Consider the following 11826-nt stretch of genomic DNA (forward strand, 5'->3'; position numbering starts at 1 on the left):
CATCTGGTTTTTAACTTTTTCTGTGCGACTTAGTTTGTTTAGTATGATTCCGTGTTGTTGCAAATGGCATTATTTCTTTTCTTATAGTTGGGTAATATTCCATTTTTGTCTGTTTTATTTGGGTGAGGTCATCCAGAAAGTAAATGGAAGAGAAAGGGCTCCAGCTTAGGTGTAAATTCTAAAGCCAATCCTTCCTCCACTACAGCCAGTGCCTCCCAGAGGGAACACAGACGATACATTAAGCACAGGAATTATGGAGTGAATTTAATATTCTTATTTTTAAAATTGGAGAGCTATGACAGTGGGCAGGTCAGTGGCTCCGTCCTCACACTTTTCAGGCACATTCGCATACAAATAAATGTCAAAGAGGCATTGCCAATTAACTAAGCTTGGATTTCAATCTTGCTCTGCTCCCACCTGAGCCTCTTACCTCAGACAAGTATCTTATTCTCCCTTCACTTTGGTTCTCGCAGGAGAAAGAATACGAGTATCTAAATTCTGGAATTTACTCCTGAGGCTGAATAAAGGCTCACATGGGTATAAATAAAGAATTTGAAAAAATATGGAAAGAGCTATATTTTTATTACTGAGAATGGTGCTTTATACCTAGAATGTGGCTAACAACCGGTCGAAAAGTCTGGCTCTGGTTAGTACCAGAACCAAAGAATTGTAGAGGCAGGTAATCTTTTAAAAATTTCTTGTAGGATCTGCCCCCAATTAACAGATGAAAAGACTGAAGCTGAGTTAAGCTATTTTACCCAAAGTCATATCACTACTAGCAGAATAGTCTCCATGTCCGAGAAAAAAAGGAAAAAAAAATCTTAGTCGTGCTTTGTGGACACTAATTCATTTAACTGAAAATGAACTTTTTGGGTGTGATTTACCTTTTCAGCTTCTCAAGAGGGGCCAAATACAATGAACTATCTCAAAAAAAGTACTCCAACAGTGAATTAAAGAACACATTGGTAAAACATCTTATTTTTTGCAACCTCGTCTTTTAGAAGGGAATATCGCTAAGAAATGGTGGTAGTTAAAGCTCATCAAATTATGCGTTTCAAACGAGAATTTCGTGGTAACTCGTAAAAAGTGACAAAACAGGTGGGAATGTAAACTTACTAAACTGTAAGTTCCTTGTGGACAAACTTCGCTTCGATGAGTCCCACTTTGCTCCCCTAGCATTAGTACATAGCTTGTTCAGTATGCATTTACCGAATGAGTATTGGCGCCCTTAAGGATTTCTTAGACTCAAGTAAACGTTTCAACGGCATTTCTTACGACTGGTACTCCTTTTCGACGTGTTAGTGATAAAACCTCTGCGCTAACTTAAATTCGGATAACTGTAAAGTGCATGAAAAGCAAACCTAGTCAACACGTGCAGTACCACTTCTTAGAAATAACACATCAAGACTCGACCGTCCCCAACCGCCTTCCACGATACGCGCACCCTTCCTCCACTAGCGTCTGCACAACCAGCTTGCACGAGCCCACCGACCGCAACGCCCGAGCGCGGGATTCCGCGGGCACACGCGTTCCACGCGTCTGCTGGGCGTGCAGTTGTTTCAGTACAAAGCAGCGTGAAGACCTTACTAAAGGCCAGTTATAAACCTGTGTCTGACCCTGGACACGGGCCCAGAGGGTCCGCGCGAGGTCCCCCGGCCCACGCCCCCACGGATGCGGGGGCGACATCTCAGGAGCACTGATAAGCCATCCACCTGTCAGCCTCAAGTCCAGGAGAAAATTCTGGGAGAGCTGCTTCACCGCTTGCAGTCTGAACAACTTAATGATTTCTCGTATCGTGGGCAACGGCGGGAGACGGAAAGAGGTGAGCGTCCCGGAGGCAGCCATGAGCCTCGAGGGGGCAATCCAGGCCTCACGCAATCTGTCCCAGCTGTAAACTTGATCCCCACCGCTCCGAGAGCCCCCGACAGGGGTGGAGCCTGGGAGCACTATGGCCCGCCTCCGCGCCCACCTCATTGGTCGGCTGTATCCCTTCGGCAGCGAGGCGCGCGGACAGGAAATCCGGGCGCACTCAGAGCGCATGAGCATCGTGCCGCTGAGCGCGGTGCACGCTGGGTGAGCGCTGTTTTCCCACACGTGATGGCGGTGAAGAAATCCGGTGGGCGAGGCCCCCCGTGGGTGGGCGAGGCCCCCCGTGGGTGGGCGAGGCCCCCCGTGGGTGGGCGAGGCCCCCCGTGGGTGGGCGAGGCCCCCCGTGGGTGGGCGAGGCCGGAGCTGCCGGGGGTGGGGGAGTGGCGGGGCGAGGCGGGGCGAGGCGGGGCCTGGGCGGGAACGCAGAGGGGCGGGCCCGAGGGTGCGACCCGCTGGTGGAGTTCGGGCGTTTGAACGTCTTTATACCACTCTGTGAATAGTTGCGGGGAAGCCGGTAACTAGAGGATGAGAGGCAAAACTATTGGTTGCTAACAATGCTCTCTCATGATTAGATGTTTTTAGAACCTCAACCCTGCAAGTACCAGATGGCAGGTTTCTAACTTCTCTCAGTCTTAGTTTTTTCATTTGTTAAACGGACAAGTGTGCCTTAAAATTGTGAGGGCTAAATGAGAGAGGTCGCAAATTCAAAACATAGTGCAATGCGTGGCATATGGTAAGCCCTCAATCAATGGTGGCTGTTACTACTGTAATTAGCAGGCGAATGCGCCCAGAGGAAGAGATAAAACGATATCAGCATAGCTTGTTTGTGAGAGGGCCGGAAGTAGAATCCAAGTTTTATGACCCTTCGAAATGTATCCAGTCAATGAGAAAAACTGCCTTGTTTATACTTTAGAGAGTTTTCGTAATACATCAAATACTGGTTTTTGATCCTTTCACTAACAGTCTTATGAAATAGAATAAGTATTATTAGCCAGAGTTTACAGCGGAGGAAACAAACTCAGAGAGGTGATAGTAACAATGAAATTTACGAAGCTAGAAAATCGTGGAACCCGGATCCAGTCTAAGCTTTCTGGCATGTATGGTGGCTGCTCTTTCTGTCAGCCTGCCTATGCATTGAGTATTATTGATTGCCACACTTTCTTTACCTTCTTCAAATTTTATTACCACTTCATGTTTCAAGTATTGCCACCTTTCCGTGTGTAACTGGAAAGCCAGGGATGGAAGGGACTTGATAATACTAATAATAGTTAACATTCATTGATCTTTTCCCAAAGTACCCAGCTTCACAGCTGACTGCTTTGACCTATTATGGCATTAATTGTTATAAAAGATAAAGTAAGGCCTAGAGAGGTTCAGCAGTTTGCCCTAGGATGCACAGCCTACAAGGGTGGACTCAGGATTTGAATCCACAAGTCTTGTGTCCAGAGCCTACTTTTAAGGAGTGCAGTCAGTGTGGACAGGTCATTTGACTTGAGTAGAATACTTATATCCAAATACAGAGAAAAGGCTCAAGAAAGAGTTCTGTCTTTCCAGTATACCAGAGAAAACAACAAAGAAAACCTCTCAGATGGGAGAATTTAGCTCTTATAACCCTGTTTTTTGCAAATTGCTGCACCGATCACGTGAATCTTAACTTTTTTTTTTTTTTAAATTTCTCAAGAGTCGTTTAAAATAAAGCTAATGGGAAACCAAATAACTACAGGTCTGATATGAAAACAAGTCTATTGAAAACCCAGCCACCTTCTGGTAGAACTATTTCAGAAAGAACCATGAGCTAATCTGACACACCTCCTAGCTTTAGAAAATTGGGATGTGACTCCCATAGAGGTAAGGTAATTTGCCCAAGGTGTCATAGAAACGTAGGTTGAAAGCCTGAACTCTTGGTTCAGAGTCCTTATTGTAACCACAGCATACTATATCTGGGAAGACATTCATTCATGGTTATACTCATTGTTTCATTTACCTCACAATGAATGAGATTATTATCCTTGCTTTACTGTGAAGAAATAGAGATGAGATCATTTGACTTGCCCAGGGACTCACAGTAAAGTATAGAAAAAAGATTTAACCTGAGTTCTTTCTTTTCAGTTCTGATCTCATGGCTATACCGTTCAAGTATTAAAGTTTTAAAGTTGGTTATTTAATTAAGGTATGTTAATTGTCTAATGTTTAAATATATAGAATGAATCGGTATAAACTTAACTAGTTTTCACATCACTGTTTAACTAAATAAAACACAATTATTATAAATATATGCAAAGCTACAAAACCTATACAAATGATGCATGATGTTAAATCACTACTCTTCATGCAGATTGGTGGGATTCTTTTTTTCACGTTCAGTTTACCAATGCCATCATGTGCCATGTAATGATTAAATTTTCTCATCAGTTTTCTGGATCTACACTACCACCAAATCTTTGTGCCATTGCCACTTGCCTTTCTCTTGGAGGAACAGAGAAGCTACACAATGTCTGCTTGTGTCTGTTTTCATTAGCTTGAAAACAACCGAAGGTGAATTACTTGGCACTAGTGCCATCAAGACTACACACGTTGCATGGTGATTATTCAGGAGAATGTTCACAGGATCCAGAATGTGCTCACGTGAACTTTTTAAAAGTTCACCAACATAAAAACAAAGCAAAGTTTAAAAAAAAAGAGCAAAAACACATTTACATGGAGAATGTGCGGATTCCTAACAATTTGTCCCAGACCTAAATATAAGAATTATTGTCTTATACCGTGCCATCTTAAATAATATTTGGGAAGTTGTGACCTATTGTTTACAAAGCAGTTTCCCATGTTATGTCACTTAACTCTCATTTGAATTCTGTAATGCAGGTTTACAGAGATAATCAGTGAGCACTGTGATGGTGCTAGTAAGTGTGCAGCCAGGCCTCAAATTCTGATCTGTCGCTAGTAGACTCTTTTACCTCTGGTGTGTGTTAAATAATTGTTGAACTGAAATTTCATCTTACGAGAATCTTCCAAGTTTTTAATAGTTCTTGAGATCTAATCTTTTTCATCATAAAAATCTGATTCTCGGTCTTTTAATTTTCAGAAAATTATGCATAACTCCCTGCAAACCCCTGAAATCAGCAGGGGGTGTTTTAGTAGTATATTTCATGTATTAATGCAAATGGTTTTATCCCTTAAAAGAGAAGTATGCAGTTTCATCAGTTTTGAAGCTTTGAAGTATCTGCTTCATCTAGATATAGATTTTAATATGCTAAAATATTATAATTAATACAGAAATTATTAGCTCCACCTATCAGTGAAAATGAAGAACTGCAAATGATTCACAACTAAACTAGAATGCAAAATCTAATTTGCACAAATCCCAGAATGGTTATGTAGGAAAATTGCTTATTTTAGTATTTATTTAAATGAAAATGCACTTGTGACTTTATTTAGTATAAGTAATTTGGTGTCTATTTATAGAAAAAGTGCCAGTTCTGAAAGGTTGTTATTTTACAGTTCCCTGAAAGAGACTTGCAAGTCACAAAGAGCAGTATCTTCCTGCCGCGTGGGAATTTTCAAAGAAAATTAAATATGACTCGGAATTGCCAAATTGAACTTTATAAAATGTCTATTATGATATGTAAAGTGCCCTTTTCTGATAGCATTTTATAATTCTGTGTAATGTGACTCAGTGCTCTAGAGAAATACTAAGAGCTGCATTTTACACATAGTTTTTTTAATGACTTTGATGCCCACTGTTCACAAAAGAATCTAGTGACCTACCTAGAGGGAAGAAAGAAATACATAATAATTCTAGGCAGACAGACCAAATGCTTATTCTGTGGGGATAGAAGTAGGGTAACTTATGGCAGGCAACACAGGTTAATTGCCTGAGGGAACCATGTAAGACTTACACTATTTTTTTTTAATATAGTGTTTATCACTAGTCCAGGCGTATTTGAAAGCCTGCTGAGTATCCCCAAAGATCTGTGAATTATTGTCAAGTATCCTAATGAGGTGATGAGAATAGGCAACCCTTTCCACTCAGGGCAGGTTGGCTCGGGGTTTTCCTACATCACAAAGCAAATCTTTTTGTGCATGAAAAGTCAGCATGTGCCACCGGCATTGTAAAAATAATTAGCCTTTATTATATTAATAGTTATTAGTTTATGTCTCAACATTTAATTTTAAAAAGGTTAAGAATAAATAAAACTATGAATATGAATACATTCGGATTTAAGGGTTTTCCATGCATTTAAAAATTGATGTGGGAAAACAAATTGTTCTATGAATGGGGAGGCTCTGGATTCACCAAATAAATGGGTTTCCCTGGGCATCTTGGTGACAGCCCTCCCATACCTCCCCAGCAAAAGGACTATGGGTGGACAACTAAATAAGGCCACATCTATTCCTTCTTTCCCTGTTCTAGGCCCCCTATCCTTACCCATCTTGCTTTGGCTTTAAAAAACCCAATCTGACCCCTGCCTATCTCCAGCCTCGTTTAGATCCACCTTCTCAATAAACTACAATCTTATGGTCTTTGTTCCTCTAACATGCCTAGTTCTCGCTTCCTTTCTTTCCTTGCTCAGGCAGTTTGCTCTGCCTAGAATGATCACCTCCCGCTCTTCAGCTGGTGGATATGAATACATTAGCTTACAGGGCAAAGCGAACTTAAGGTTGCAGATGGAATTTGGGTTGCCAGTGGCGGCTTTTAGGATAGTGAGATTATCCTGGATCGTCTGAGTAAGCCCAGTATAATCACAAGGGCCCTTAAAAGTGGAGGAGGAAATTGGAAGAGAGACCCGGAGTGATGGCAGCATGAGAAGGACATAGCCCAACATTGCTGACTTGGAAGATGGAGGAAGAGGATTGCAAGTCAGACCTTCAAGATGTGCAGACACTCTAGAAGATAGAAAAGGCAAGGAAATGGATTCTCCTGTAGAACACTCTAGAAGATAGAAAAGACAAGGAAATGGATTCTCCTGTAGAGCCTCCAGAAAGATACAGCCCTGCCAGCATCTTGATTTTATCCTAGTGGGACCTATTTCAGACTCAAGAACTACAGACTATAAGATAAATTTGTATTGTTTTTAAGCCAGCAAGTTAATCGTGATTTGTTACAGCAGCCACGGAAAACTAATATAGTTTCTTTAACTGTAACGTGAGAGTAGTAATGGATAACTTATAGCATTACGAAAATTCTGTAATATTAAAATATTATAAAACATTATGTATCATTGTACCTCATAAGATAATATATAATAAACCAAGCATAATGCCCCACACATTGAAAGTATTTCATGAATGTTTATTCTCTTCCTCCTCTTTTCCTTTCTGAACGCACTTATGTGGCAGATAGATATCTAGCTGTATATAATCAACATAAATTGTTAATACTCTCATGGTATTGAAATCGAATAACCAGTAGAACATAGTTCCCTTAAATTCGTTGTGGTGTATAACAAAGTAAGCTTAGCGGACTGCGTGCCCATTTATTATTCTGGGCTTTCATGAAAGATGTTCCCTTCTGCAGATTTTTATTGAGTGTGGCTGTTGCATATTAACTCTATTCTTTTGCTTCGTTATTTAGAGGCATTGACAAATTTTAACACCAAAGAATTGTCATACGGATAGAATTACAAATGTTATACCTTAAAACAAATGGGTTGTTTGATCTTACCATTATGCAATTTAAAAACTACATTCACTTCAGCCTATTCAATACCTGTTCTTTTGTGGGAGGGAATGAGGATGGTGAGTTATTCTGATTAAGCAGAAAGGTTCAGGTAACAGCTCTTTATACCAAATCAAGTGGCGGTACAAAACACAAAATGTTAAATGACCATTACAAAATGTCACATTGTGTAGTGAAGTGTATATACATGATATGACTGAAATACTGTGATTTTAGACTATTTAAAAACAGCTTGGGAGTCTTAGGATGAGGGAGACTATGGGAGCACTGGCTTAGGACTAAAATAGCTATGCTAGTTAATTTATATTGTGTTACATTCATGATACTACATCATGTCATATTAATCATATCAACATCTTATCACTGTTCCATATGTCATATCACGTATTATATTATAGTTTACATATTGCCTGTATTGTGAGTTAAAAAGCTTTTGTAGTTTCATCCAGCAACCCAGTCATGACTTACACTATTATTTCTATAGGAAAAAATGGCTCCCAAATTCTAATGAATTTACAAATAGTCTGCCACAAATTGCCAAACTGAACTCTGGTACACTGGTAACTGCCCTTGTCATTCATTCTTATTCTCTTGTGCTTCAATCTGCACCCACTTCATGTTCCTCTACATACTTTTCAAACTTGTTGAGACTGTGATCTACATTAAAAAATGCCTTTTACATCGTAACCCTGTACACAGACCCCCATACACAGATGTTTTGTAGAACACTTAACCTGTGTGTGATATAATCTGTTTTCTGATCTATTTCATTTTAATCATTTCTTTCTAAAAAATGATTGTTACAGTATATTATATTAGTTTTTACTGCTCAATAATGGATTACGGCCTGCAGTTTGTAACTGTCTTATTTTCTTATTGGGCCCTGAGTCCAAGTGGAACGTGGTACACTCTTTTGACATCCTGACCAATGACTGTCCCCTGCAATGACTGTCTCTGTGACTCACATGACAAATTTTTTTTGTTTGTTTTTTAAGTTTTGGAAGTGCTAGCAAATGGAGGTAGCTAGTTTTTTTCTTGAATATGTACTCTTTATATGTGCTCTCAATGTATTGTAGAATACAACAGTTCATGTCATCAGAAGGTCATGTACTGTTTTCTCTCTTGTATGAATCGACTTGGGGGAGTCTCATGGTACCATCAATTTCTGGCATATTAAGCAGAGCATAGAGCATTTTGCTTCTTTCCTGTTGCAGGACTAAGGCCAGTGCATCACCTTCACTGTTAGAGGAAGCTTTGGGAAAAGATGGGCTCAGAGACTTGCACAAATAAGGAGGCTCTTTTTAAGAAAAAGAATACAAATTATGACTATAAAATAAGATGTGAAAGTCAGTATTTGGAATAAGGAAAAAAAGTCACAAGCTGTGCTGCATATTTAATGACCAGCATAGATAGTACAACATACAGAATGTAATCTAGTACTTACATTAATTAACCACTTTCAAACTTCTTTGATAATTTTTACCCTACATCTTTGCGAAGGAAACTCTTTGGTTGCCTCTTCATATGATAATAGTTAGGAATTTTTCCATAGAGAGAGGAAAAAGTTTTTGTACTATTATGATTGACTAAAATTTGGTTTTTATTTTTGATAATTTAGAAACACTTCTTGCAGCTTCTCAAATCATTTTTGTTAATGTTGTATTCATTGTTAGGATTGTCAGATTTGGAAAACTTACTAAGTTTTTTGCATATGTTTTGTATGTTTTTAGGGCATTGCAAGTTTCTTATACAGTAATTAATTTGAAATAGTTTGAATTGATGACGCTTATTGACCAGTTTGTCCTAAGTGTCCTCACTTGTATATTATGAGTTTATGTTATATTAATTGGTGTCAGATGATCAAGATATTTAATTTTTTCCGGTGTATTCATATGATTCACTCTTTATGAAGTAGGTTATCAAACAATTCATAAGCCTGTTCATTACTTCTACTCAGTTTATTTATTACTCTTAATAAATTACTGCATTTGATATGATGAATTTTTTGTTGCAATTCAAATCTTGGTATAGAAATAATTTCTATTGATTTTTTGGCCCTATATATCATTCTATCGCTTTTGTTTTTTACCCCATTACTTTTTTAAATCTAACTTTTCTCTAAGCTCTTTAAATACATAACATTTAAAGGCAGCAGAAAGCATATTCCACATCTACCAAATCAGGAGTCCATAATTTTGCATTGCTTTTACTGCAAAGTTTGAGAACATCTTTCCAAATTTCAATTAAAATATGTGTTCCCAACTCAGTTTTCCCCTTCACCAGATTCCCATTCTGCCACCAGAATACCACCTGAAAAGAGACAGTGGTCTTAAGTGTGGTTAAAATGCCTTACTTTTGCAAATTATACGAAAACATACAACCATGTGATACATTTCCAGGGCCCCTCCCAGTGTCTCGAAAGACGTTTGTTCAGGGGAAGGATCTGACACTTCAACTCCCCAAGCTTTGTGGTCAGTTTGTCCATGTCCAAGAATAAGGGCCAGACGGGGCAGCACCGTCACTAGGGGACTAGTCACGCAACCCTCGCCAAACAAGAGCTTCTTTACAGCATAGGCACTGTGGTTTGTATTGTCTCAAAACCAGATCCCAAGGCCAAGATGTGGATGGTGCTTCATATGGGAGGTGATCGCAGGAAGCTCAGACAACATGGGAAACGTGCGAAGGGGAAGGGAAAAAGCCAGTTCCATGTGGTTCAAGAGTGATTTAATGCTGGGGCTCTAGGACCAATAAGCCTCAGTCACGCTGAGGACCCTTCGAAGTACTTTGTGAAACCCAACTTGGAGTTTCCCACTGGAAGCTGGGGGGCTCCCAAAGCCCCTATGATGGAGGACGGCAAGGAAGGTGGGGAGCTGTCAGTCTGTCCGGAACCACAGTTGCAGGTGAGCTCAGGAGGACATGGGAGCATTGGGTGGGGGAGCAGCGAGAACGTGCACCTGCTGCACTGTGTGAACTCCATTCCACCTGAGAATTTAGAAACTCAAAGCTATTTAGAGTAATAAGGGATCTTTAGTGTCAGGGAGCCATCTTATTTTAAGATGACCTTCAGGTTAGAGGAGATGGGGTTGAAAGACAATGTGGAAACATCCCAACTTGCCAAGGAAAGTTCTCTAATCCATGCAATTAAATTCTAGAATCAAGACTTTTTGAGCTAGAGATAAGTATTTTCTTTAAGCCAAATGAGAGCATAGTTAGAATTTCTAATTCCCTTATATTCATTACTTCCTAGGTATAAAGGAAAGAGGTGAAATGTTTTTGTATATTCCGGCAAGGAACAATTCATGAGAATGAAATTTGCCTCTCTAAGTGGTCCTATGCTGTGGTATTACACACTTTGAGGAAGGAAAAACTTGACCGCTTAATTCTCAGATGCTGTGGTCACCTATTAAAAACTGGAATGATGATGATTTAAGGGAGAAACATGAAACATTTAAAGTGAGCTCGGTCTATTAGGAGAGTGAATGCTAGGCTTCCTGTTATGTGGAGGTGGGTCCTTATCTAAATTCGATAAGCTCTGTGAACCTTGAGAGGCCATTTTCCTTCTCTGTGCCTCAGTTGCCTCATCTATGTGATAGAAGGCTTGGATGGGTTGACCTTGAAATCCACTTCGAGCTTTGAGGTACTCTTGTTGAAAATATTAAGGGTGCAGCATGTCATGAGGCATGGGTCTTACTGTGGCCTTGTGAGCTTGACCAAATTAGTTAGCCTTTTTGAGCTTTAGTTGTCTCATCTGAAAAATGTTAGACAGTCTTTAAGGACCTCTCTGCTAGATGTAATCCAATGAAATAAAAATGTCAGAAAAACCTGGAAGTATGCACCGAAGTAAGTCCAGCCTGGCCACTGGGTGGCGATCTTGTTCCGTGTTAAGAGACTTTATAGTTTTTACCAATAGTGCCAAAGTTTGAATTAACTAACTAAGCATAATGAAAAAAGATTTCTGAAAGGATACTGAAATAAAATCAGGTCAGCAAAAACCCAGAATTATAGCAGAATGACAATAAACAGCAGTGCCAAATAAGAGATATAAAATCCCTATCATCAAGGCAGTAAAACAGGGGTAGATGAGCATTGTGTTTTGGGTATTTAAAGGAATAAAGGGAAAGGAGTACATTGTAAATTTATATAGTTTTTGACACATATGGTTTAAAAGTTAACTCTGACAGTTAAAGATTTAACCTGTAGAGTAAACTCAACTGTACTACTAGAGCATGAAAGTAAACCTGCCAAATTTAAACCAAATCAATAAATGGGTTCTTTCTTCT

The 11826-nt window shown here is 39.5% G+C and overlaps 1 protein-coding gene and 1 long non-coding RNA gene across 7 annotated transcripts in view; one reads left to right on the plus strand and one right to left on the minus strand.

Annotated features, from left to right (window-relative positions):
• The window catches only part of TFB1M (transcription factor B1, mitochondrial), a 54795-nt gene extending 52867 nt beyond the window's left edge, over positions 1–1928 (minus strand). For 2 of the 4 annotated variants that reach the window (XM_039873865.1, XM_039873868.1), the window contains exon 1: positions 1617–1925. In XM_039873865.1, coding sequence (XP_039729799.1) covers positions 1617–1845 — 229 coding nt within the window. In that variant the 5' untranslated portion in view covers positions 1846–1925. Of the gene's footprint in view, positions 1–1616 lie in introns of all 4 variants that reach the window. The other 2 variants (XM_039873866.1, XM_039873867.1) reach the window with 2 other exon arrangements.
• A 28-nt stretch (positions 1929–1956) lies between these two features.
• Positions 1957–7136, plus strand: LOC120611405 (uncharacterized). 3 transcript variants are annotated; one of them, XR_005655164.1, is made up of 3 exons: positions 2068–2116; positions 3979–4039; positions 5368–7136. It is a non-coding gene; the product is annotated as an uncharacterized LOC120611405 (long non-coding RNA). The 3 variants fall into 3 exon arrangements; XR_005655163.1 differs by having other exon boundaries at positions 1957–2073; positions 3979–7136; XR_005655162.1 differs by having other exon boundaries at positions 3979–7136.
• Positions 7137–11826: the final 4690 nt, after the last annotated feature.

Source organism: Pteropus medius, unplaced genomic scaffold (assembly GCF_902729225.1).
Source record: "Pteropus medius unplaced genomic scaffold, Ma_sr-lr_union100, whole genome shotgun sequence".
In the NCBI taxonomy this organism is placed as follows: Eukaryota; Metazoa; Chordata; class Mammalia; order Chiroptera; family Pteropodidae; genus Pteropus; species Pteropus medius.